This window comes from Vidua chalybeata, chromosome 25, assembly GCF_026979565.1.
Source record: "Vidua chalybeata isolate OUT-0048 chromosome 25, bVidCha1 merged haplotype, whole genome shotgun sequence".
Classification (NCBI taxonomy): Eukaryota; Metazoa; Chordata; class Aves; order Passeriformes; family Viduidae; genus Vidua; species Vidua chalybeata.
The window spans coordinates 3,370,475-3,396,297 of record NC_071554.1 but is presented as its reverse complement, the minus strand read 5'-3'; the positions used below and the strand labels follow the sequence as shown (position 1 = coordinate 3,396,297).

The 25,823-nt window shown below is 52.8% G+C and overlaps 2 protein-coding genes across 3 annotated transcripts in view; one reads left to right on the top strand and one right to left on the bottom strand.

The window, feature by feature from the left end:
• The window catches only part of WASF2 (WASP family member 2), a 32,927-nt gene extending 15,458 nt beyond the window's left edge, over window positions 1–17,469 (top strand). The window contains exons 2-9 of the mRNA XM_053964650.1: window positions 1,252–1,405; window positions 6,024–6,158; window positions 6,634–6,787; window positions 7,856–7,973; window positions 8,727–8,857; window positions 10,219–10,374; window positions 12,169–12,689; window positions 13,113–17,469. Coding sequence (XP_053820625.1) covers window positions 1,276–1,405; window positions 6,024–6,158; window positions 6,634–6,787; window positions 7,856–7,973; window positions 8,727–8,857; window positions 10,219–10,374; window positions 12,169–12,689; window positions 13,113–13,270 — 1,503 coding nt within the window. The 5' untranslated portion in view covers window positions 1,252–1,275 and the 3' untranslated portion in view covers window positions 13,271–17,469. The remainder of the gene's footprint in view (window positions 1–1,251; window positions 1,406–6,023; window positions 6,159–6,633; window positions 6,788–7,855; window positions 7,974–8,726; window positions 8,858–10,218; window positions 10,375–12,168; window positions 12,690–13,112) is intronic.
• Window positions 17,470–22,804: 5,335 nt separating this feature from the next.
• GPR3 (G protein-coupled receptor 3) lies at window positions 22,805–25,356 on the bottom strand. Of its 2 annotated transcripts, none has more exons than XM_053964676.1 (2): window positions 25,268–25,356; window positions 22,805–24,660 (listed from the first exon to the last, which is right to left on the bottom strand). In XM_053964676.1, exon 2 carries the CDS (start codon window positions 24,642–24,644, stop codon window positions 23,658–23,660), a length of 987 nt encoding a protein of 328 aa, XP_053820651.1. In that variant the 5' UTR covers window positions 24,645–24,660; window positions 25,268–25,356; the 3' UTR covers window positions 22,805–23,657. The 2 variants fall into 2 exon arrangements, with proteins under 2 accessions (XP_053820651.1, XP_053820650.1); XM_053964675.1 differs by having other exon boundaries at window positions 22,805–24,815; window positions 25,268–25,350.
• Between the last annotated feature and the right edge of the window lie 467 nt (window positions 25,357–25,823).

Sequence of the window (25,823 nt, the reverse complement as noted above, 5' to 3'; positions counted from 1 at the left end):
AGAGACTATCAAAGGGTGGCTCAAAGTCAAGAGCAAACAGCTGATTTTTTATGGTTCTTGGGTTTTTGCTGGTGGTGACAGGAAGCCATGTTCCCCAAGCTGTTCGCTTCCTGTTTTATTTTTACACCCAACCCGAGCAGATCCGCATGCCTATCACATGGGAGCTGCCTGCTTCTCTTGGGTTGTTCCTCAGCTGACCTAGAAAAGTGATTCTTTTCCCTTCTAAATTAATCAAGAACTTGGGATGTATTTGCTTTCACTTAGTCCTAAAGATTTCAGGCATGTATGATGCTCCTTCTAGTGAGCTGGTCATGCAGCTTTCCTTCTCCTTCTTGGAGCTGGAGCTGTTTGATGCTTAAACATTTGGGCCTGTTAGCAAAGGAGATTTTTGTTAGTTCAAGACACTGACCTGCACATAAAAGTGTCCAAAGCATAACTTCCAGACACTTAGGTTTTCTCCAGGTTTTTTATTTTATTAGTTTTTTAAAGAACTGGAAGTTTGTCCTGCCTGTTGTACAATCAGTCCTGACTTGCCTCTGAGCACACTCCAGTCCTGCATCCTGATTAGAGCTCCCTCAACCTTTAACTGCTCTAGCACGAAAACAACGGTCCAGTGTAAACCTCATCCCCGGGGGATTTACCAAGGGAAGAGGGGTGCAGCCTGCAGGATAAGGAACAGTCACCAGAAAGTTTCCTGGTCAGCTGCAAGAGCTTCCTGTTGTTCCAGGAGAGCCCCTTGTGCTGCTCCAGGAGGGAGGCACGACATGTGCTTTGGCAAGCTGGGAGAAGCCTGTTTTGTTCTTTCTTTTTTTGTGTAATAACATCTGTCTTCACCTCCATGGTTTAAGCAACTATTGATTGCAAGTTGGAAATGTTTCCGAAGAGGAGCTCATAAGAGTCGTGCCAGGCGCTGTGTGAGCGCGGGAGGCAGGAGCCCTGTCCAGGCTCCGGGCAGGTAGGAAGGGAACAACGGCTGCGGCAGCACTGGCAGTGTGGGCGAAGATGTGGAGTTCTCCATCTCTGCCTCTGTACCTGGGCTGGTGGGGCTCTGCTGCCACTGCAAGTCTGAGAACAGGAGGATCTTTATTTCTGATGAACCAGTTTTCGCAGGGTGGGGAGCGGGAGAAAGAAGGCTTATAAGTAAAGCCGTTTGAAAGCAGGAAAAACGAACACCATGGCTCTGGTGTGCCTGGAATTTGCGGTTGAGTAATCCTTTCCTGTTTCTTTTTTGGGTTGTTTTTCATCTTTCAGAACAGTGCCTGAAGCAGGTCCACCATGCCGTTAGTAACGAGGAACATTGAGCCAAGGCACCTGTGCCGTCAGACGTTGCCTAGCGTTCCGAGCGAGCTGGAATGCGTGACCAACATCACCCTGGCAAATGTCATTCGACAGCTGGGCAGCCTGAGTGAGTACCATGGCGAGCCTGCGCGTTGCCCTCAGGAGTCGCTACTGCTCTTTATTTAGCTCCCTTTCTACTCCCGTGTTCCTATTTCTCCCCCATCTGCCTTCCCTGGGTAATGCTAAAATGTTTTCCTAAAGAAATCTGATGCTAATTTCATATCCCTGGTCCCACTGCCTTCCTATCTAAGAGAAAATGGGGAGGGAGGTGTGTGTATGTGTGTGTGCATGTGAGAGGCTGCAGTGCAACTGCAGATGGAAGGATGGAGCACAACTCAGGCTTGTAAAATGGGAGGCTCTTGGAGCAGGCAGGATCTTATGTCAGAGAACGTGCCTCTAATTGCATGCACTACTAAATGGAGCTTGACTCTGTTGAATCTACACCATGTCAGTAGTCTTATTTTTAATGAAAGATAATTAAAGCCCCCACGCAGAAGCTCCACTTTGCCCCTGCTGCTATTTGCTGCGTTGTGAGACCCAAAGACCTGTCTGAGCCAAGTGGTGCCTCCAGAGCATCGGTACTTTGGGGCTGCTCACTCAAATGGCAGCATGAGCTGGAGCGATGCCTGGCTCAGCTCTCCAGTGGGCTGACCCATAGCCTTGGAAAAGCTGGAGGGAGAACACAGGCCTACATGCCATAGGAGAAACGAAGAGTTAATTGTGGTCTCTCCGGGATTACTCCATACTCTGTTGAAATGCTCTGGGTTCTGATTAACCACCTTTGTCCTTGAAGCGAGACTTTGATAATCAAATTAATCTATTGTTTAGCTTCTCTGGGGTGTTTGCAAGCCCTTCTGCTTGCTCTGCAAAGCAAGCCCTTGTCTTCCGCCATGTGGCAGGCAAAGTTTGGGTGCAGCCTCTTTCCAGCAGTGCAAACCATGGCTGACACTGAAATCTGGGCCCGTGTTTGCTGCCAGTCGGTGTCACATTTTGTTGGGTTGGAGAAATGTCACTGCACAGGCGAGACCAGGCTCTCTGCTCGCGTTCAACTGGCCCTCGTTGTTCATTTGTTAGGTCTGGTAGCCAAGATGGTTGTGCAGTGTGAGTGAAATCCATCTCGTGCATGTGAAATGGTGAGGAAGGAGGCAGTAAAGCTGTGCAAAGCCCAGCTGCGGGGAAGGCTCATCCCTGTTCAGAGACACGCTCTGGGTTAGTGTGACAGCCCTGGCCAGATCCCACAGGTTTAGACCTTCTTTGCACAGGTACTCAAAGCTGCTCTGCTTCTGAAGCACTGGGAGCCAAATCACAGCCTGGTTTCTTCTTTGGGAAGGTACCCTGGGAGCTGGGATGTGGGGATGTGGGGAAAAGGTGTGAGCTGCTGGACCAGTCACAGGTACCTGGGGGGGAAACTGAGGAGAGGTGCCTCCTGCTGACACTTGGTGTGAGAGCAGGGCAGGTGGGAGGGAAATGCTGAGCACCCTCCACTTCCCCAGGGTCAGCAGTATTTTAAATAAAGCAATGTTTAGACTACGCTTGCACCCAAATGACCAAACTCCTGCCCCCCGCCCTTTCCTCTCTCCAAAAAACAAATTCTCGCTCTCCTTGTACCTTGACTATTACAGGAACGTAGAGCAGGTTCAGTAGGCTGTGACAGCCCTGTCAAGTGAATAATCAGCCATGCCTGGTGCACCACAGTCTCTTTACAAAGATACAAACATAAATCTTGTCAAACTTTCATATTCCAGTGAGTTTACCCTTCGTTACTATCGCAGCTGGGAGCACTTTGTATAAGTCGACTGCACGGTTTTGTGTGATTTTACAGAATCCACAAGCTAAAGATGGAAGGACCTATTAAATCATGCCGTCTGTCTTCCTGCCAGTGCATGACAAAGATAATTCTGATTGTAAGCTGCACTTTTGCAGTCAAAGTAACTAAACTAAAAAATTAATCTCCGTTTTACCCCATCTAAAAGTGTTTGTGAAGCTCAGGCGATGTGTGAGATGCTGGGTGGTAACTCCAGGTGCACTTACACAGGCAAGTGAACACAGACCATCTCTTCTTCTCTCTTCAGGGTCAAAACCAGTATAGAAAATGCTGTTATATATTATTTTATACTTGAAATATACTTTGCAAACCAAAGACTTAATTTTCCCCTAGTGCTTGTTGCAGTTCCTTGTGAAATTCAGAATTGATTTTCATTTCTTGTGAAAGTACAAACAAAATTTCAACTTTTCTTTTTTTGAGCTGTTGCTGGAAGGTTTCGCATTTTCCCACAGATAAATTTTTACTCTCTTTGGTCAAATAGGAGAGCTGGTCTGTGCTGATGTTGAAAATGGAGATTGCTTCATGAAACATGGCTACAACGAGAGCTACCTGGCCTTAGATCTCCAATCATAAAATCCTTCTCATGATTTTGGGTTTGTTAATTGAGCATATGCGGAGTCTGCATTGTCTAGAAGGGTGGAAGAATGAGGTCAGTTGAAGTTAACCTTCAGCATTTGCTTTCTACAAACACTTGGACCTGGCATTGCCACCAAAAGGGGTGGAGAAGGTTGAATTTTAACCTGGATTGTTCCCTGTGCTTGGCAGGAACAAGGAGTTGATATGTCAGGTTAGATAGCTGGGTGTGTTTGTGCAGCTGGGCTTTGGGGGATGCCCTCGCCTTGCCTTGTGCAAGGGGTGTTTTGTCTCTCTGACTCTGTAGACAACCACATTTTCCAAAATTGTTGTTGAAATTAGACTTCCAACTGGTTTTTCTTTCCTGAGTGTCGGAGAGGATCTTTAGGAGTAACAGATTCCAGAACAAACTGTTGACCATATGATGATGCACTTCAAAACCAGACTGCTTATTGGGAGCAGCCTTGTACTCAGCTGCCATGGCTGGAAATGTTTCCCATCAGTGGGAACACCACGGGCCCATGTCTGCAGTCCGTGCCAAGTCTGCTCTGCTCCACGCTGTCCTCAGTGGTGGGGGCTCCCTGTCTTGGGTTGTGCCTGGGAGCAGAACAAAAAAGCAGGACTCAGTGAAAGTTCTTGGGTTTCTTCCAGGTCTCCCACCTCTGTCTACTGTCTCTTGTTGCACTGTAGGTATTAAACTCCTAAGGACGGGGCCATGTTCTTGTTGCTCCTGTGAGTGATGCAGTTCCTGATCTGAGCCCTGGGTGCTCTCATGGCCCAAACCATGGATGGTGCTTGTCATAGCAGCCCACTGGGTATTCCAGGGTGTTCCAGAGAGAATGTCCCTGATTGAGAAGTTCCTCTTTGGTTATGATTTAGAATCAATGTAAATGCATCAATTTTTCAGACACTGCCACCTGAAGGAACAGCAGGGTCAGTGCTGTCAGCTGTGGTTTCAGCTCCAGCTTTAGAATCCAGGACTGGGTCTGCTCTCTACTTCCAGAGTACTTTGAGCTTGTAAATGTGTGCCAGCTCCCCTGGAGGCAGGCCTGCTGGAGACTGAGAGCCTTTGAGATTCTCCAGAGCAATAAAAATCTAACTGTATTTCCTTGTCTAATAAACAGAACAGCAAAGAATCTTACAGGACCTTTAGATCCATCCACATTCAGACCAGTGTAGCGTTGTCAGCCCTCTTTAGTTTGTTACTTTAATAGACTTTAAAGTGTGTCTCAATTGTTTCCTTATTGCTTGAAGATCCCTTGGAAATGTCAGGTTTTGGTGGAACAAAGCGCTTTCTTCTTGGTTGTTAAACTCAGCCCTGACAAACTTGAAAAGAAGAATGGTTCTTTCTTTCTTTCTTTCTTTCTTTCTTTCTTTCTTTCTTTCTTTCTTTCTTTCTTTCTTTCTTTCTTTCTTTCTTTCTTTCTTTCTTTCTTTCTTTCTTTCTTTCTTTCTTTCTTTCTTTCTTTCTTTCTTTCTTTCTTTCTTTCCTTCTTCCTTCCTTCCTTCCTTCCTTCCTTCCTTCCTTCCTTCCTTCCTTCCTTCCTTCCTTCCTTCCTTCCTTCCTTCCTTCCTTCCTTCCTTCCTTCCTTCCTTCCTTCCTTCCTTCCTTCCTTCCTTCCTTCCTTCCTTCCTTCCTTCCTTCCTTCCTTCCTTCCTTCCTTCCTTCCTTCCTTCCTTCCTTCCTTCCTTCCTTCCTTCCTTCCTTCCTTCCTTCCTTCCTTCCTTCCTTCCTTCCTTCCTTCCTTCCTTCCTTCCTTCCTTCCTTCCTTCCTTCCTTCCTTCCTTCCTTCCTTCCTTCCTTCCTTCCTTCCTTCCTTCCTTCCTTCCTTCCTTCCTTCCTTCCTTCCTTCCTTCCTTCCTTCCTTCCTTCCTTCCTTCCTTCCTTCCTTCCTTCCTTCCTTCCTTCCTTCCTTCCTTCCTTCCTTCCTTCCTTCCTTCCTTCCTTCCTTCCTTCCTTCCTTCCTTCCTTCCTTCCTTCCTTCCTTCCTTCCTTCCTTCCTTCCTTCCTTCCTTCCTTCCTTCCTTCCTTCCTTCCTTCCTTCCTTCCTTCCTTCCTTCCTTCCTTCCTTCCTTCCTTCCTTCCTTCCTTCCTTCCTTCCTTCCTTCCTTCCTTCCTTCCTTCCTTCCTTCCTTCCTTCCTTCCTTCCTTCCTTCCTTCCTTTTTTTCTTCCTTTTTTTCTTTCTTTCTCTCTCTCTTTCTCTCTTTCTTCATGAAAAGAAGCTGGGAGACTGAGTATGGTCTGATGTGGTTCATAAGGGTAATGTGGACATTTTAATATTGCAGGTAAATCTGCAGAAGACATATTTGGAGAGTTGTTTACTCAAGCCAACACCTTTGCCTCTCGGGTGAGCATTCTCGTCGAGAGAGTTGACCGCTTGCAAGTCAAAGTCACTCAGCTGGATCCCAAAGAGGAGGAAGGTAATGGAGTGGAGCACAGGCTGAGCATGGTGAAGGTTCTCGTTGAGTCAGCATGGTTGGTTCAGCACCATGAGCCCAGCATGACACTGCCATGGGTGTTGGAGTGTGTTCTCTGGAGCTGAGAGGGACTGTTTCCCTGCCTCCCAATAGAGCACTTGGACAGCTGTTTCGGCTTTGCTCTTCAGTGACTCTCCAGCAGTTGGGTGGCAGTGGATGAATTGCTTGAACTTGGTCACAGGGCTTCCAAAGCCCATGGGCCACTCGAGGGAGAGCTCTGTTGATGGAGCAGTAGATCTTGGCAGCACGCTGGAGATTTGATGGGTTTCCCAAGGGATCTCTGGGAAAAGGAACCTGACCTTAAGAACTGCAAAGCATGCCAAGAATTCCAACTGAAATCAGATGTTCACTGCTTGGGCTTCAGTGTAGTTGGCCTGGGACAAGCTGCTCTTCACTTGTTCTCTCCTCTTCCTTACAGTCTCCTTGCAAGGCATTAACACCAGGAAGGCCTTCAAAAGCTCCACCACTCAGGACCAGAAGCTCTTTGACAGAGATTCTCTCCCTGTACCTGTCCTCGAAACCTACAGGACCTGCAATACCCCTCCACCTCTCAACATCCTCTCACCTTACAGGTAGGGCTCCAATACCTCCTTGTTCCTTTGCAGAGAAAAACCTCTTCCTCCCAACCTGCCGGGGAGGTCCCTCCCCATGCTGTGCTGGACTGAAGTAGCTGTTTCCACTGGGAAACTGAGTCGCTAAACAAACCCGCCAGGAAATCTCTGTCCTTTGGATTATGTGAAACTTTGCCTTTGAGGTCAAACAAATGAACGTAGCTAGAAAATGATCTCTTTGGTTTTCTGCTGTCACTTTTGTGAGTGCCTTGGGGCCAGGCGTGGCTGGCTCTGCAGAACCATGCTGGGTGTGCTGCAGATGAGGCATTTTTCTTGTGCTCCTCCGTAGCCCAATGGCTCCTTTCCAAAGAAACAGTGTGAGATGCAGAGCATTCACCTGGAGGTGGCTCTCACCCAGGTGTGTGCAGCAGGCTGCTGTGATGCTTCCTGTGGCCTCCACTGCCTGTTCTGAGACATCTGGTGGGACCTACACTGGCTGTGTAACCAGTTCTGAGCAGTCCCACTCTGATTCCATCTTGTAGGTAGTAGAAGTAAAGGGGGTCAGAATCCAGAGACTTATCCCACATCCATAAATATCTTCTGAGCAGGTAAAAAGTAATTACAGATAGCTGGAGGCAGCTGTCTCCTGCTAGACGCGGCTGCACTGCAAAGTGGGAGGAGAGGGAGTCTGTGTGCGCTCACTCAGGAGCTTCAAGGATGCTGCTGGTCTGATTTAGGGTTACTGAGCTGGAGGAGGAGGTTTTTTCACACCAAAATACAGCACAAACAAAAGGGAGTTGAAGTGAGAGACCTGCTGCTCTCCTGGTGATTGTTCATAGCAGTTAAGCTCTTCAGATGCTGAGTAATGGAGGGTTTGTGTGAGGGCAGAAGGAGTGGGATGTGGGAGAGATGGGATGACTGAGATGGGGGTCTCTTCCTGTTCTGAAATGGGGGGCAGAGGCAAGAGCAGCACTTGTGACCATCTCACTGCACTTCTAAACTCTCATCTGAGATAGTGCCTTGTGTTTCCTTCCAAGAAACGTGTGACCTGATCCTTGTCTGTGTGGTTTTTTCCTCCCCCTGTTCCAGGGATGATGGCAAAGAGGCACTTAAATTCTACACAGATCCTTCATATTTCTTCGACCTTTGGAAGGAGAAAATGCTTCAGGACACCAAGGATATCATGAAGGAAAAGCGGAAACATAGGGTGAGGAAGGGAGGAGGAGGAAGTGGGAAGTGTTAATAAATTTTGGACTCCAAATTTGCTGTCCAAAACTCAGGTTTGCACTTTTGGACTCCTATGGGATCAATTCAGTGAAGTTTTATCTGGTTTATCCACATCCTTGTTAATTAAAAAAAAGAGAAGATACCTCTAATTGGTTTTTCCAAATGCCACTGTCTTTGGGCCTTAAATTATATCATAGTATAAGAGATGTAGTCTTAACGTAGCTTTTGAGCAACTGGAGTATTAAGCATGAAAAGAGATTGTGATTCCTCAATGAAAAATAACAAAGGAGAGATGTAGGGTGTGTTAGAATTCTGAGTGAGCTCATCTAAAGCCCAGTTCTCTGTGGGCAAGTGCCCATATTGCAGCCCAGAACACTGACCACCATGAGGGCGAAGGTGAAATTTGGACGTCTCAACACAGAGGCCAAAACCTAAATAGATTTGGGAAACCGAGCTTTTACCCTGCCCTCAAGCTGCTTATGCCAGGGGGTGATGATGGCATCGTGTCTGGGCTGCTCTGGGCAACCTGATGTTGTCTGGCATTTTTTATGTTATCTGTGCTCTAGCTTTTTTATATGGAAGATCTTTGGAGAGTGCAGCAATCAGGAAAGTAAACTAAAAATCCTCTTTGAGACTGTGTCTTGTTGTAATTGCTCCAGGTCTGTCCTGTTCCTCTCTATTCCCAGTGAATTTAAAGCAAAATAAAGCTTGTGTTTGATTCCTCCTCTCTTAGAAAGAGAAAAAGGAGAATCCGAACCGAGGAAATGTGAATCCGCGGAAAATCAAAACCCGGAAAGAGGAGTGGGAGAAGCTGAAAATGGGACAAGAATTTGTCGAGTCAAAGGACAAACATGGTCCTGCTGGGTAAGCAGGTCGGGGACTGGGTGATTGGGATGCAGTTCACCCTGCGCTGCAGCTCCTCCAGATTCACAGATCAATACTGCCACTAATCAGATTCTCCAAAGTAAATCCGCCTGCTGATCTAAAATTTGCCAAATAAATCAGGGAGCTGCACGGTTGGAACAAGGTGGCTCTGGCTGCTCTCGCTGCCTGTGGGCACAGAGGTGTTGGGAGCTTTGGCTCTGCCCCAGGGCAATGCCCTTCCCTCACACCCAGCCGAGGGTGGCATCTAGGTGCCATTGTGTGATGGCTTTGTTACATTTCACAAATGGCTCTTCACACCCTAAAGTTGAAGCGGGGGCTGTCCCCATCCACGTATTTCAAGCTACAGATCTCTCTTTAGCACTTCTGGCTTGGGAATTCATTTAACTTTTGACACCAGCAAGGCTGGAAGCAGACCGAATTCCCCACAATGCTCTTCTTCCTTGCAGCTTCCTTTCATATAAGAAAAAAAATCTCTCTTTAAATCACACTCTCCAGCTAAAAATAAAACTTGCTTTTAGTTTAATAAGAGAACAGGTTTGGTTTCTAGCAGGGGAATCGAGCAGCACAACAGCACCATTTTCTTGCTCCTCTCTTTTCTCATGTGAGTGTGTTCTTGCATTTAGATTCACTTGGGGTCCAGTGCCCCCAAAAATAGGGTGGTTCCCCCTCCCCACAGTGAAATGAGTCTGCTGAAAGCATGAGAATCTCTTTTTGGTACTATTCCAGCTTTGAATACTTATTTTAATGGCATTGCGGTTTCCATTTTGATACTCTATTCTCGAGCTTATTTTTTGGCATCTTTGAGTATCTCCTGTTTTTGCCACTGATGATACTCGGTGTAACTGCAACTTCTTTACGTCCAAGTTGGTCAAAACACTCTTAAGTGCTTTTACAAAATCAAGTGTTAAAGAAAAATGCATTTATTCAGGTGTTTGCTTGTTTATTAAAACACATACTCCTGCTATTCTGGTGTGCAGCAGACATAAACAGGGCAGCACCTGAGCAAATTTTAGCCACAGAATTACATCGAGCAAATACATACAGGTGTATGTGGTTCTCAATATAGCAGTCTCTGAGAAGTAAAGGGTTTTTTTTAATGATGTAAAATCATGGATTGATTTGGGTTGGAAAGGGCCTTAAAGTCCATCCAGTTCCACCCACTGCCATGGGCAGGGACGCCTTCCACTAGACCAGGTAGTTCCAAGCCCCGTCCAACCTGGCCTTGGACACTCCAGGGATCCAGGGGCAGCGAACCTCTCTGGACAACTCTCTGGGGAAAAATTGAGCTTTAGACATTGCCTTGAGTTCTATAAACAAACTCTTTATCTTGCTTTTCCCAGGTACCCCTCCAACATGGTGTATCAGAACGGCAGCATCGGCTCCAACGAAAGCATGGATGGGAACTGCTACCCGCCACCGCCACAGACTGACTCTATTGTGCCACCACCTCCCTCTTTCCCAGATGACAGCCTGCCTCCACCCCCGGTGGAATTTAGGTAAGCCTACGGGATCCCTTCTGTCACCAAGGAGTAGTAGGTGGTGTAAAAGGATGACATGAGACAGGCTGAGATAGTTCAGCAGAACTTCCTAATGGGTGTTGGGGAACCAGAATGCTCCTGTCTGGAAGGGAAGTGCAACTGCAGGCAGGGACAGAGGCACAGGCAGCACAGCTCTCCATGGATCCCAGCCACCATCACCATTCCCAGGCAGAAGGGGAGAACTAGAGTGGATTTATTCCACAGCAGTGTCCCAGTGAATGGCTTGGCCCCATTGCCATGGTTTTCCAATGGTTGTTCCATAGCATGTTCCTTACGTTCCATTTGCACAACGCTCTCAGGCACATAGTGGAATTCCTGGGGGTGTCCTGTGTAGGCTCAGGCTTTGAATATGATGATCCTTGTGAGTCCCTTCCTACTCAGGATATTCCATGACAGAGCTTTGCAAAGAACAGCTTCTTTAACCTCTTTTGCTCTGATCTGTGAGAAATGCACGATGTGGGCACTGGAGATGGAGACGTATTTAAGTTTCAAGGACTTGAGCACAGCAGCTGCCTCCTTCCCAGAGACTTGGGTGCAAGTTCAGGTCATTTACTTTGGATTGAATGAAATGGTGACTCCCAGGCACCTCCAGAGATGAGAGTTACGGTCCAGCAGTGGCTCAAGACGCAAAGGGCGAAACAAGAGTGGACTTTTTCTTTTTTTTTAAGACATTAGAACAGAGTCAAGAGGAACAAGAGAAAGTCTGTCTGATAGACAGGGCTGCTTGGCTTCACTCCATCTTATCCAAAGGCAGCAAGGCTGCAGCAAAGGCTCTTCTGATGTGTCAGAGAGACCCAGCACTGCACTCTGCAGCCTGTGCCTCTTGGGCAGAGCAGACATGAGCTCTCAGATGAAGCTCTCACTGCCTTATGCAGTTGCTTAGATCTCTGCCCAACGCCACAGATCTCCCCTCTTGTGGTTTTGTTTTGATGGTTGTTTTTAAGGAACCCTGGGAGGTAGATTTGATCTCCGGGAGTCTGTTTTGGATCAGCACTGTTAAAAATGCTGATGTTTTTGTGGCAAATATGCCTTATTTTTCTGTCTTGCCATGGAAGGAGGTCTCAGTTTGGGCTTCCCTTGCACAGGATGTCACACTGTCACATGGGCAGTGGAGTCCTGTGGAATGAACAGAGCCTCCATAATGGGATATTCAGTCCCTCATGCCTTGGTGTTTTCAATAAGAGTGTGTTGGGTTCCCATGTCCTCCCCTTCACTCCCCACGGCAAGCTCTGAGACATGGCTGTTGCGCTCCAACTCCGAGCTGTGGAATCCAGGGAGGAGATCCATTCCCAGCAGGTGTTCTGAGCGTACACTTTCCTGGCACCCCCACCCTCCTCGTGCAGTTTATTCCGGCAGACATCCCTGATCCCTGCCTGGCGTGTCACGGGCCTGACCTCGGCGAGGAGGGGCGATGGCAGGGGCTCTGGAGCTACTCCGAGCTCGGACGTGCCTGCCTGGCCTCTGACAGAGGTGAGGTGGCTCATGTTCTTGTCAGCCTCGGAGATGGGATGGAGGACAACATTCCTGCCATCCCTAGAAGCTTTCTGTTTTCTGGAGGTGTAGGCCAAAAGAAACAGTGCAAGGGAACTAAAACCAAGGAGTGAGGTCTTATGGAAACATCACTTAAAGCTGGAACTTGGATTTTTTTGTCTGGACTGCAGCAAACACACATGATTTCCATTAACATGGAGACTGTACAGTCTGATCTGGCCCCAGGGCTGATTCCCTCTCTCTCTCATTCTGTTGCCACAGCTATCCTGTAGACAACCAAAGAGGTTCTGGTTCTGGAGGGCCCAAACGATCCAGCCTGGTTAGCCCAAGCCACCCACCACCAGCTCCTCCGATCGGATCGCCCTCCGCAGCCAGGCCAGGCTTTGCTCCCCCTCCAGCTCCTCCTCCACCACCACCACTAATGGAAAACACCCCCCCTCCACCACCTCCCATGGGCTTCCCCTCCCCGGGAACCCCCCCGCCACCCTCGCCCCCCTCTTTCCCCCCTCACCCTGAGTTTGCTGCCCCTCCACCTCCCCCACCTCCCCCAGCAGTCGACTATTCCAGTGTTCTCCCAGCTCCGCTGCCGCAGCCGGGCACTGGGATTGCGCCGCCCCCGCCGCCGCCCCCACCTCCTCCGGGCCCACCCCCCCTGGCTTCCAGCGGCCTGGATGGCCCCCCACCCCCCCCTCCACCCTCTGACACTTCCACATCCAAGCTCAAGTCATCCTTGCCTGCGGTGAGCGATGCCAGGAGTGATCTGCTTTCGGCTATTCGGCAAGGTAAGGCTGTGTTTCCAGGCCAGCGCTCTCCTTTGCCTCTGGAAAACCCTTGGGAGCTGTCTCCTAGGAGCAGTGTGACTGCCTTGCTGCTCAAGGCTTGTCCCTTGTGGTCCCTCCTTGTCTCCCCACCCTCATGAGCACCTTGCTGGGTTTTACGCTTCCCTCAGCACTTCTGGAGATGGCAGTGTCGGAATTGGTGTGATCCAGGTTTGTGGGGGAAGGTGCAGCACTGGGGTTAGCCTGTGGAGGGGCACAGAAAGGATTTGCTTCCCATTCCACCTCCCCACCCAGCCTGTCCTGGCTGTCACCAATGGCGTTACCCCAACACACCCAGCCTGCCTCACTCAGAGCACTGTGACAAAGGGGGATTTCAGTGTGACCAAGCCCTCAGCATGATCCCCTCTGTTCCCTTCTCCCCAACAGGCTTCCAGCTGCGCAAGGTGGAAGAGCAGCGGGAGCAGGAGAAGCGGGATGTTGTGGGCAACGACGTGGCCACTATCCTGTCCCGCCGCATCGCAGTGGAATACAGCGACTCCGAGGACGACTCCTCCGAGTTCGATGAGGACGAATGGTCGGATTAGCCACGCTCCCACCCCCTCCTTCCCTTCTCTCCTGGGTTTGCTTCTTACAGAATCAGGTGGCCAAACCTCACACCACATCCTTTTCACCCTGTAACCAAAGATGTGCCAAGGGTTTTCAGACAACCAGCAGCATATCTCCCCTCTCTCTCCCCCTCCAACTTTGGCAGGACTTCGTGCTCTGCCTTTCCAAAAGGTCTCCTCACGGACACTGAGGATGCGGCGCTGGGATTTAGCTGGAGGGGGTGTAACGGTTGCTTATTTAAAAGAGAGCTAAACCTCCAGATTTTTGATGCCACCAGGCAGAGCGCATATAAGCCCTCCATCCTGAGGGATTTTTAAAGTAAAGATGGATGATCCTGTTGTGGCCATGTGGCCTTTTGGATGAAGGACATTTTCAGCTGGTTTTCTCAGTGCAACAGCAGACAGTTGATCTGATGGCTCTTCCTTGCCAGTGAATACTGGTAGTGCTGCAAGAAAATGGGCTTTAAATGTCAGTTCTCTGCTGCATCCCACTGTCAAAGAATCAGGTTTTTGGCAATAGTGCACAATTCTTTCCCCCCGACCCCTGAGTATTAATTCCAGATCACCCTGTGTGGGGTGCGCTTCCCAGCTCCAAGGCTGCTGAGTGCCTTGGGTGCAGTGTAAGGAGGGAATTTTTTATTTTAGAAGCTGCCTTTACCTTCCATAAATCTCCTGGACTGCTTTGCCAAGAGGAGACTTGCACAGAGGGATGTAAAACTGGGGCAGGATGCTTGCTCAGCTTCCCACTCTTGGGAAAGCAGAGCCACTGCCCCACTGAGACACATCCGTAGTCAGCTCTGAGCAGTGGCCAGGCCTCGCCAGGCTGATTTTCTCCAATTCATGCTGAGATTGTGTTTTAAAATTCCAAATCCAGTGCCTAAGACAGGGAGGTGGGGTGGGGAGGGGTTCTCTGAACACCAGGCACTGTGGTGGTCTTTGGCCTACCAGGGCAGTTTGAGAGGTGCTTTTTTTTAGTGGGGTGACTGTATTTTTAACACAGGGACTTAAATGCTGGTATTGCCTTTGCTTCTTCTCCCTTCCCCCTAGGGAGGGGAGTTTGTGTGCCTAATAACATGGTGTGTGTGAACTGAGTTGCCCATCAGTTACATCAGACCTAACCTACCCTAATTTTGTTATTATAATTCATTCGTTAATTTTAAGAGAACGTTTTTTCTCCTCACTAACCCTGTGAATTAATTCCCAGGCTGCTCACTATAGATCCAGTACTGGCAGGGGAAAATGGGGAATTTGAACTAGCTGACCTCGGTTTTATTGCTGTTTTATGTTACCTTACATAGAATATGAGCATATCTTGGAAATCTAACCCAGATACCCTATGTGTATTTTAATTTGGACATGACTCAGTAAGGGTCATGCAAAAAACAATTTCAAAGCCTTTTTGAGGTTATGGGTCCAGCTGTTGTGGGATGTGTGTCCCACTAAGACCAACTCTCCCATCTTTTTGCCTTTCCTAAAGTATTTCACCAGCCTGTGCCTGTCTCTCTTCCCTGCCTCGCCTCCTTTAATGATGTTACTGATACCTGGAACGCTGGGCCCTGCCCGAGGCTGGCTGGAAATCCTGCTTGGGAGTTGATTGATGGCTTCAGCTTGTGCCATCGAGTTCTTGCTGATTCCTTGTGTGTTTGTGTGTGTGTATATGTTGATCTTGGCCAGGGCAGAGGTGGCCTGGAGGATGGGCTCAGGGGTGCAGATCAAGCTGGGACCCAGTGGGGCCCCAGAGATTCCCTGGGTGGCAGTGCCATCGGGTTTTGTCAGCAGGCAGGTTGCAGGGGGTGTGGGCAGCCGGGCATCCCCATGGACTGGGAGCATCTGAGCAGCACAGTGCCAGGTTCTGGAAGAGGGAACAAACCCCTGGAGTGCAGGTGAGCCATGGTGCAGTGGAGAGACTTGGAAATGCAAAGGGATGGTTGCTGCAAGCTGGGTGAGGGGATGAGAGAGGCACTGCCTCATTCTGCTGCTCTTTCTGAGAGCATCCTCCTCCGGCTGCTCTGAGAGACAGGTTCCCAGGAAAAACAGGCCCTGAGCTAACCCGGGCTGACAGCAGGATCACACACGGGAGTGAGGAGCCTGCAAATGCCAAACCTGGCTAAATTTGAGATTGCATTAACTAGACTTAGCCCTTGTTGGGAGAGGGGAGGCGAGTCTTCCTGTCACCTGAAATACCAAGAAGTGCCATATTCCCTGAGCCCCGATGGATGGTGTGTCAGGCAGGGCCATGCCTGGAGCACTGGGGACACATCCCTCACACTGCCTATTGCACAAGGATGCTGCTGTGTGGGCAGGGCCGCGGGTGGAGGTGGTTCCTCTGGCCTCCAGGCAGCGGGAGGGACACTGCCTTGTCCCTGCAAGCCTGCTGGAAACACCCTCTGCTCCCAAATCCCATCCCAGGGCAGGCATCAAAACTGCAGGATCCTAAAGAGAGGGGTTGTGGACAGGTGGGGGAGGTTGGTTGTTGGAATGTTTTTTTAAATCTCCTTTGATCCATGCTTTTTTTTTTTTTTTTTTTTTTTTTCACACTAAATCTTTGCTTGCCTTAGCCTGTGTGGGGATCCCTGAGAAACAGCTGCTCTACAGAGGGACCATCTCTGAGTATCCTTGCAAAATCGCAGAGCTCTGGGCCACCAAATGAGCTCGATGTTTCTGAAAGCAGTAGGGGAGGAGGAGAGGTGCCAAAACCAACCTTTGCAAGACAGAGCAGCTGTGCTGGAAGTGCAGGGCTGTCCTACCACCTTTGCCCTCGTGTTGGGGGCTCTCACTCCTTCCTCCCCTTTCGTGGGGCTGGGGTGAACCTCAGGCATTTCCCGAAGCCCAGGGCACGAACTGTGCTCCCCCCGAGCTGTGCTCCCCCCAAGCAGTCTCCTGCTCCCCCGAGCAGCCATTCTGCCCATCCTGGGAGCTGCTGGCTCGGGGCTGCAGGTCCGGGCAGGCACGGCTGCCTTCCCTTCCCTGGTTAAACATTCTCCCGGTGTCCTCGCCTGCAGTGCTTGGCTGCTGCCGCCGGCAGCCTCTCCCCCACCACCCCCCTTCCCCTCGCTGGGAAAGCCTCGTCCTGGCTCCCCGGGCTCAGCCCGGAGCCGCAGCCGGTGACCTTCACCGCTTCTCCTCTCCTTATCAGAGCCAGAGCACCAGGCCAGCGCCGGGGAGGGGACTCCTGGAGGTCCCAGATGGCTGAGGAATGGTGCGGAATGTCATTTCAGGGAAAGGGTAGATTGGATTTTATATATTTTTTTTTCAGAACGTCAACTTATTTAACGTGTTTCTTTTGGAAGTCCCTGCCCTGGAGGGGTTCTGGAATGGAGCTGCCTGGCAGGGCAGATGATGCTACCCTGGGCCAGATTTCACTGCTGTTGGATTTCGGGGGTGCTTTCTCTTCCTTTTTAAACAAAGCCTTGAAGTGGAAGTGGATCCGATGTTTTTATTACTGTATTAACATAAAAATTCATTTTAATTCACTTCAGAAACTTAACCCATTTTTCTTCCTGGTTAGAATGTCATAGAATTAGACAAGCTGTAACCCCTCCTGAAGTGCCTTATTTTCCTACATGATATAAATATATTTATAAGAGTAATTATTCCACTTATATATTAGGGGTTTATTGCTGAGCAGGAGATAAGGTGGGAGCGGAGGGATGGAAAATGCCCTCCACAGATCCAGCCAGGCTGAAGGTCGGAAGGGCAACGTTTGATGGATACTCTCAGGGTGCAGGGGGTTCCTCACTTCAGACCAAAGGAGTTTCAGCAGTGAAACTCTGCTTAGAAAGACGAAAAAAGGATGAAAAACCCCAAATATGTGAGAAAAATACTGTCGATTTTTCAGGATTTTTTTTTTACCCCTGCAAAATAAACACTGATGGCCGGACTCTGCAGGGAGGCAGTGGGTGTGGGGGATCACAGCCCACCCCTGGTCCATCCTTGCACATCCCAGTGCAGACTCCCTGCCTTCTGTATTCCCGTGTAATGTCTGTGCTTTCCCCTGTCGGTTGCTGTATAAGCCAGATTTCCTGCTGCTTTGTTTTGTTGTTTTTAATAATCAGCTCAGTAACCCCTGGATGAAGATCCCAACTGCAAATATTTTGTAATGTACGTATATAAAAAAAAAAAAAGTAATAATTTTTTTGATTCTTTTTAAAAACTTGATAAAATCTTTCTATCCCGTCGGTGCCTGTGTGTGTTACTGGGGGGTGTGAGCCTGGGCCTGGCACAGGGGCTGCTGTGGCTTTGTGTGTGACTTGGAGTCATGGAAAGGTTTGGGCTGGAAGGGACCTTAAAGCTCATCTCATTCCACGGGCAGGGACACCTTCCACTATCCCAGGCTGCTCCAAGCCGTGTCCATCCTGGCCTTGGACACTCCAGGGATGGGGCAGCCACAGGTGCTCTGGGCAAGCCTAGCTCATTCCTGGGAGTGTGGGAGGTGCAGGGCTACCTGAGCCAGTCGTGCCTGTCCTTGTGTCCTCAGTGCAGCTACCAGGGTGTCCCTTGGGAAACGCAGTGTCCGTGGAGCTGCCCAGGCAGAGGCCAAGGAATGCTGGTGCATCCCAAGCTGTCCGGCAAACACCATAGACACAGACACCTTTTCCATGCCGAGGTGGGCTGAGGGCTATTACCAGTGGGAATTTGAGGGTCACAGCACCAAGGAAGCCCCACCAAGGAGCAGACTCCCTGCAGCCCTCCCTGCCATAGGAAATGAACCCGGGCTCCATCTTGCAGAGCAGAGTTGCTGCAGCTGGGCCGGGAAGGGGCTGCAGCAGCTTTTTGCCTCCATTTCACAGCTCCAGCTCCCTTGTGCAGTGAATGTGCCTGGCAGTGGTGGCTGCTGGCCCCGAGCTCAGGTGCCTCGTCTGGCCTCGCTCTGTGGGGCTCTGTTTTCTTGCTGGTTGGTGAAAAGCAACAAAAGGCTCTGTCCCTGCTGCTCCTCGTCCCTGTTTTTACTGCCGGCTTTGCTCTGCCAAATTCCCTTGGCTTTAGGAGACACCGGTGCCTCGCTCCGCAGCACTGTGCCTTTCTTGGCTGACAATGGTCCCTGGCTGCAAAACCTCATTAGATTAATTGGCCTTGCCAGCTCCTGAACAGGCAAGGCCTTTAGTCGTGCAGGGGCGCAGAGGGCAGGGGAAGGAGGGAGCTCTGGGGCTTCCACACTCCCTCGAGCTGCATGTCCCAGCTCTTGGCTCCATCTGGAGCCGAGGAGGAGCAACTGGAGCTCCTGGCTGCCTTTGGATGGGCGTGGCTGTGGCCAGGTGGTACCTTTGCTTTTCTGGGGTGCAGGACAACAGGTAGCCTTGTGCTTTTGGAGCGACAGCCCTTGGAAGTCGTTGTCAGAATTTGGAGGGTGTTGGTGAGTTTTGTGCTGGTTTAACTCCCTAAACAACAGGGAAATCATCGTTCCAGATCTGCCTTCCTGGGTAACCCACAGGGTTACCCTGTGCTTCCACCCTCCAGGGAGATAGAGCTGGGAGCTGGGAAGCTCCTGGAGACTGAGGTTTAGCTGGGTGCAGGGAGGAGAAGGCCAGGAGTGATTGATTGTGTGAGCCCCAGCCCTGTCCGTGAGCAGCACTTTGCTGCCGCAGGTGGGGCAGTGTCTCCACAGCTCCGCAGCCTTGGCACACCCACCTTGGCCCCGGCCTTTGATCCCTCTCCGTGCCCGTCTGTCTCTTCCACATGACTCGGCACAGGATCACAGCTGGCCAGGCTGCAGCTTCACAGGAGCCCCCGTCTCCAAAGACCTATTTAATTTTCTCCTTCAAGGTGGTGTTAGCAACACCCAGAAGATGCTGCTGGCTGCCTTGGACGAGTGGGCTGTGTGTCCTTTCCACCACTGACGTCAGCTTCTCTCCCTTAATTCCCCCTCTGGGACCGAAGCAAGTGCAGGCGCTGCCAGCTCGGATCAGCGTTAACAGCCTGCTCTCCCAGTGTGTGGCAGCGCTCCACTGTGCCAATGTCACCCCCGACTCACGCTGCTGTCCCTGGCCAAGCAGCCATGGGTGGTGGGAGAGCACTACCCTCTTCCAGCATCCTGGGAAGGGCCCAGTGCCAGCAGAAAGTCCCTGTTCCTCACACGTAGGTGTGCTGAGATGGCAGCTCAGCCCCTCAGAAATGGCTGACTCCTCTCTCGCGCTGTTGCTGCCTGGTGGGTTTTTCTCTCCTCCTCCCTGCCTTTGCCGTTGCCTACGCGGTTGTGTGGGGAAGGCAATCGGCTCCCGTGCTGCGGATGGCTTTATCTGTAACTCTTCCATCTGCTCACAGCAGCTCACAAATAACCACGGGGTGCCAGAGGAATTATGTTATTTGGAGCTCAAGTTTCTGCAGTCTGGCAGGGCAGCAGCTCTGCGCCGGGCTCAGCCGCTCTGCAAAGGCCAGTGCCGGCATGGCCAGGGCTTAAGGCAGGAACTGGGGAGGTGGCCAGGGCTGAATTACTCTCCCCATCCAGTCAGACAAAGCCCCAGCTCTGAGCCAGCATGGTAGCCTGGTCCTCTGGGAGCTTCCTGTGGAGAGCAGAGGGTCCTGCTGGCCCCGGGTCCCTGCGCAGCCGTGGGTTTGTGGCACGAAGCCGCCTTCTGCATCGCATTGGGTGACAGGGATAAAACAGGAGGCTGCTGACCCCCTCTCCTTGAACTCTGCTGTTTCCCACCAAGCACAGCCCTTTCAGACAGACTTCCCTCCCTGGGAAGTACCATCGGCTGCCTCCAGAGCCATGGCTGTGGTGGTAGCCGGGGACAATGCTCGAGGCCGAGCTGTGCCGGGAAATGCCTCCTGCTGCCTCCGGCATTTGGTAAAACACTTACAGCAGGGCCATGTTTTCTTCATTTCCTGCCTGCTGCCGCTTCCAAGGAAACAAAATCCCCCAAGCTAGGGCTGAGGTTTCTCATTTAAATGTAACCCAGGCCCATAACTGGAGCTGCCAGCCATCCCCATGGCCCGGGGGTCCCAGGGTGGTGCAGGAGGAGGTACGTCAGGACTCGTGGTCCCATCATGGGCACTCCAGCAAGGCACTGAGAGCAGAGACCCATCCCTGGGATGGGGTGTGGGGAAGGGCAGCTCTTGGCTGTGTCCCAGGCAGGGCACTTGGGGTTCAGGGTGCCAGGGGGAGGTTTTGCAGTAGCAGCAACCTCCTTCCCTCCTCCCATCTGGCAAAACCCCGGTGGTTTTGGCAACAGGGCTGGAGCAGGGTGGTTTAGGACCAGCCCTGGCTCTGTTGTGGGTGCTGCCAGCTTTCTCACCTGCATGGTTTCCAAGGGCAAGTGCTTGGAGCCAGATCTGAGCCCCACTGCTGCCAGCAGGACCAGGGCTGCTCACACCAGAGACGGGGAGTAAACCCCAACCCGCCCCCCTGCCTGCACTGCAGCACGGGCAGCCCTTGGAGGCAAAAGCTGCCTGTGCTTGCAGCATCTGCTGGGAGCCTGGGAAGGGCTGGCCCTGCCAGATGTGCGAGCACAGCTGGGGTGAGGCCGTGCCCACGTCTCTTAGCTCATATTTTAACCCCAAAGTCGGGCTGTTGGTCCTTCCCGAGCCTCTCCTGCACATCCCTGGCATGGGGGTGGCTGCTCAGCACTCTGGCACCTTCTTGGATGGATTTGACTCTTTTTTATAGCTTCACTTTCTGCATCTTTCTTCACTCAAAAAGGGAGCAGGCTGGGCCCTGCTGTATCTCCCCACCCTGTGCCTGCTCCATCATCCCCCAAAGGCCCGGAGCAGCCAGGAATGGCTCTGGGCTCGCTGGAGTGCTGGGAAGGTTGGGCCGTGCCTTCCTCCAGCCCGTGCTCCACCCGGACTTCCCTCATCCATCCTGCAGGGAACCGGACACAGGTAGGAGCCAAAGGGTGCCTCTCCCACCTGGGAAGGGGACACACGGAGCTGGGCCATGGCCACCGTGGTGGCAGCAGGGGACGGGGCTGAGGGTGACATTCTTGGGGTGGTGGTGACAAGGATTCAGTGAGGGCTCAGCTCCCACAGCTCCCAAATTTCTGGTCCTGGGGAAACACCTGGGCCTGAGCTGTGATGGCTTTTGATGCCACGCTGTCACTGTGGGTCACCGCAGCTCCTGAGCCCTCTGCATGCCCCCAGTCAGTCTGGGGAGCTCACCAGCAGCGGCACAGCCCTGCCAGGAGCTGGGAAGGGGGGGCTGTAGCCCTGTGCCCACCCCCACTGCCGGCTGTGGTGGGTGGGAGCCTGAGGAGGGCTTCCAGCAGACCTGAATGGTGCTGCCTTTGTGCCTTGCACCCTCTGGTGTGTCACCCTGTCCCCAGGGGAAGTGACAGGGACCCCAGAGAGTGGGAGGAACTTAGATGGGCTTGCACACCGTGGAGAAGCTCCCTCTGAAGACATCAGCAGGGGAGGCACGAGGGAGAGAAAAGCAGTTTCAGCTGCCATGTGATGTTGACATAAGAATCACCAGGTAAAAACTGCCCGTGAACACAGCAGAGCTGGGAATTATGGGATTTTTCACTGCTCGGGGAGGTAGGCTTGGGAATTATTTCCTGAGGGATCTCAGCTGAGCTCTGGGGTAGAATGAACACCTCCAGCTTAACCTCACTGGGGACAGGAGGAGCCCGAAATTCCCCATCCCCAGCGCTGAGCCCAGTCCAGGGAGAGCAGGGGACAATCTGTGGGTCCTTCAGCCCTCCCAGCCCCATCTCCCCTCATCACCTGCTAGCACAGCCCTTTGCCAGTGCTCAGCCGAGGGAAATCTTCATTTCCTTTGCAATAAAAAGCCCCAGCCCTCGGGGCTGCCACCAACTCCCCGAGCCCAAGGTGAAGCGGAGCCTCGGGGGCCGCACACATCACTCAGCACCGAGCCGGGCCCGGCTGCTCCCAGCCCGGGGCTCTGCCGCATCCCGGCGCGTCTGTGGATGCACAAACGCCTGCGAGAAACCTGCTGCTCCCCGAGGGGGGCGGGCAGGGGCACAGGGGGCTCTGGGGGCGCAGAGGCTGCTACCGGAGGGGCTAAGCTGCCCTAATTAGCTCTGCCATCATTAACCCCGCCTTCCCCGCGACCAGCAGGCAGCCGGGGCAGCAGGGATGGGTGTTCAGATCCTGTTTGAGCAGTGACTTTCAGTGTGGGGGTGCTGGGCACGGTCCCCCTGTGCCCCCTTCACCAGGAGAGGGACTGGGGGGCAGAGATGGAGGCACAGACACCGTTCCCTCGAATGGACGGCCACAGTGGGAATGAGTCCTCGCCATCCCTGGGTGCGGGGACATGTCACACATCACCAGCAGAGCTGGATGCAGCCCCTGTGCCTGCTGGGGCTGTGAGGATGAGGATGGTCAGGGGCCTCAGTGCTGCTCCCCCCAGGCCAGCTCCTACTAACAGGATGTGATGGATGCGGGAAGCGCTGTCACTCGGCATCTCTTACCCGGCAGCAGGGAAACAGAGCAGGGGGATGGCCCTGGTGAGACTCGGGAAGCTCAGCCTTCTCTGCCCCCTCGGGAAACACCATCCCAGCCCCTCCCCAGCATCAAACAGCCGCACCTCATACCACAAATTAATTTATTCCCCTGCCAGAGTTGTAAACAAGAAGCAGCCCCCCACCCTGACCCATTGAGAAGTCCCCGTCCAGAGGGGTCCCCATCCCAGGGGGTCCCCATCCCAGGGGATCCCCATCCCAGGGGTCCCCTTCACAAGGGGCCCCCTTCACATCCATCTCTCCAGCCCAGAAATGTGCAAATCCAATCCCAGTGCAAAGAAAGGCATTGGCAGGGGGAGCCCTGGGTGCCATGAGGTGGGGTGGCAGCACACAGAGGACCCCAAAACTTGTGGGTTTGGGGGTGCAGAGCCTCCGGCAGCCCCCCTCCTGAAGGCAGCAAGCACTAGAGGGCAGCAGGGCCCAGTGCTGGGCGGCGGGAGGGAGGCATGGAAATCAAATTAAATAACAATTCAAATACCAATAAATAAATAAATGGATCGTTGGGAGAAGGGGGGGAGGGGGTTGAGTCCCTCCTCCTCTGGCAACGAATCTCTCCTCCCCTTCTCCAAATGTATAAAATATATTTTGACTATCTGAGGTAAATGAAAAGGTTGTAAAAAAAAACAAGAGGGGGATGAACATTCCTGGTGTTTCCCCACCCTTAAAAAAATAAAGCATCATAAATAGTTTTAAAGAAATATGAGGATCAGCCCCCTCTCTCTCACTCATAAATATAGATTATATTACAGATAAAAAATACGTCTTTCTCTACATTCAAAAAGTGGAAAAATAGAGGAAAAGAAGGGGTTGTGCCCAAAAAGGATGAGGCTGGGAAGAGCTGCTTGATTCCAAGAGCTCCTGCAATGTGCCTCTGGGAATGAAAAGGGGGAATCAAAGCAAATCCCCCAGCTGGAATTGGTAAGTAAAAGATGCCGGGGGGGGGCACATCAGACGTCACTGGGGGAGCGGGAGCGGAAAGGCAGCATGGAGGAGAAGCAGCCGCAGCACACTGCCCACAGCATTTTCTGGATCTCCTGGTTCCTGAAGGCATAGATGATGGGGTTCAGCATGGAGTTGTAGGTGGCAGGGAGCAAGGTGGCATAGGTGTAGAGGGCCGGGGAGCTGCAGTCCCCCAGCAGCCCGTACATGGCGAAGGGCAGCCAGCAGGACGCGAAGGTGCCCAGCATGACGGCCAGGGTGGCGATGCCCTTGCGGGTGGTGACGTAGTGGGAGCTGGCCAGGAAGTGCCGCTGGACGGCGATCTGGTGGGCGTGCCGGCACACAATCCTACAGATCTGCACGTACAGCTGGAGCATCACCGCGAACACCGTGAGGAAGGAGGCGGAGAGGATGATGAGGTGGTTCTTGGTCAGTGGTTTGACGATGCTGCAGGCGGAGGGCTCCTTCAGGCAGTTCCAGCCCATGACGGGCAGCAGCCCGTAGCAGATGGAGGCTCCCCAGGTGAGGATCAGCATGATGTAAGTCCTGGTGACCGTCCTCTCCGAGTAGTAGGTTAGGGCGTTGTAGAGGGACAGGTAGCGGTCGATGGTGATGGTCAGCAGGCTGCTGATGCTGGCCGTGAAGGAGGTGACCAGGAGCCCCACGGTGAGCAGGTTGACCGCTTCCGACGGGATGAAGTACACGAAGGCAAAGTGTAGGATCAACCCCACACCTGCCAGGAGGTCGGCTGTGGCCAAGCTGCCGATCAGGAGGAACATCGGGGCGCGGAAAGCCGGGGTGTAGAAAATGACCACCACCACAATGGCGTTCTCACAGGAGATGATGGTCCCCGAGATGCAGAGGACAACGTCCCATGGGTTCAAGGCAAGGGGTTGCACCATAGACTCCAGATCCAAGGAGCTGCCACTGCCATTCCTGGCTGAGAACCAGCCTTGCTGGCCTTCGCTGGAGTTGCGGGGCCCTTTCTCCATCATGATGGCGGAGGGTGACCTGCAAGAGCAGCCCCTCAGCACCTGCTGTCCACCAGCTGCCCCTGTGCCACCCAGACTGGGCAGTACTGCCTGCCCCCAGAAGTTGTCTTCAGGAGGGTGGGCAGAGCAGTGGAGGTTGAGGGCGTGCTGGCTGTTTGCTCCGAGGGGATTTTTCTGGATGAGATGTTTTAGTTTTAAAATAAAATAAATAGGTGAATAAAGGGGAAGGAACACACACACACACACACCACCCCTGCTCCTGCCTGCCTTAGCTGCTGGGGGTTGGGCATTGCAAGATTTTGATGGGTAAATCCAGGGGAGCAGGACTGGCAGTGGAAAACACCCTCCCCCTCGAGGAGTTCGGGGCCAAAGTGAGGGGATCCCAAGCAGCAGGTAAAAGGGGTGACCCTACCCCCGCAATCAGCACCCTAGCGGGAGCAGACACCCTCCTATCCCCACCATGGCCTTTTTACCCTGGGGGGTCTGCCTCTCCCCGGGCGGGCAGCACAGCCCCTGGACGGGCTCTGGGGGGCCCGGCCGCCCCTCGCCACCCTCCCCCTAGCGCGGCGCTCTGCCAGAGCGGGCTCCCCCCTCCGCCGGTGCCCCCGGTGGTGCCGGGCACTCACCTGTCGGGATGCCGGGCCCGGGCTGCGCTGGGCTGCCCGGCCGGGGCGCCGCTGCCATGGGCGCCGCCGAGTTATAGCGCCGAGCGGGGCCGGGGGGGCCGGGGCTCGGCGGTGACTCACGGCCCCCCCGGCCCCGCTCGCCCTGCCGTGACGTCAGTGGCGCGCCGGAGCCAATCAGCGCCCGCGCGGGCAGCGCGGGAGCGCGCGCGCCGCATAGTAATCGCAGCTCATTCATAAAAAAAACCCACCCCACCCCCCCCCCGCCCGCGCCGGCCCACGCCCGCCGCAAGGCCCCCCAAAACCCCCACGCCCCCCGTGGGAACCCCCACCAGCCCGGGGCAGCAGCAGGCCGTGCTGCGGGGAGGGGACGCGGTGTGGACTCGCCCCTCTCCCCGCAATGCGGAGTTTCGGGGGTTCCGCGGTGGAGGGGGCGGCCTGCAGTTTGGAGGGATGGGGGGTGGTCGAGGATGGGGGGGTGGTCGAGGATGAGTCCTGTCCTGCCCCCGCACGGCCAGGGCTGCGCAGCGCCCTCCCCTCTCGCCGTGGGTCCCCGTGG

Excerpts from the sequence above, each read along its gene's own strand:
- GPR3 (XM_053964676.1), bottom strand. The coding sequence starts at position 24,644 with ATGATGGAGAAAGGGCCCCGCAACTCCAGCGAAGGCCAGCAAGGCTGG.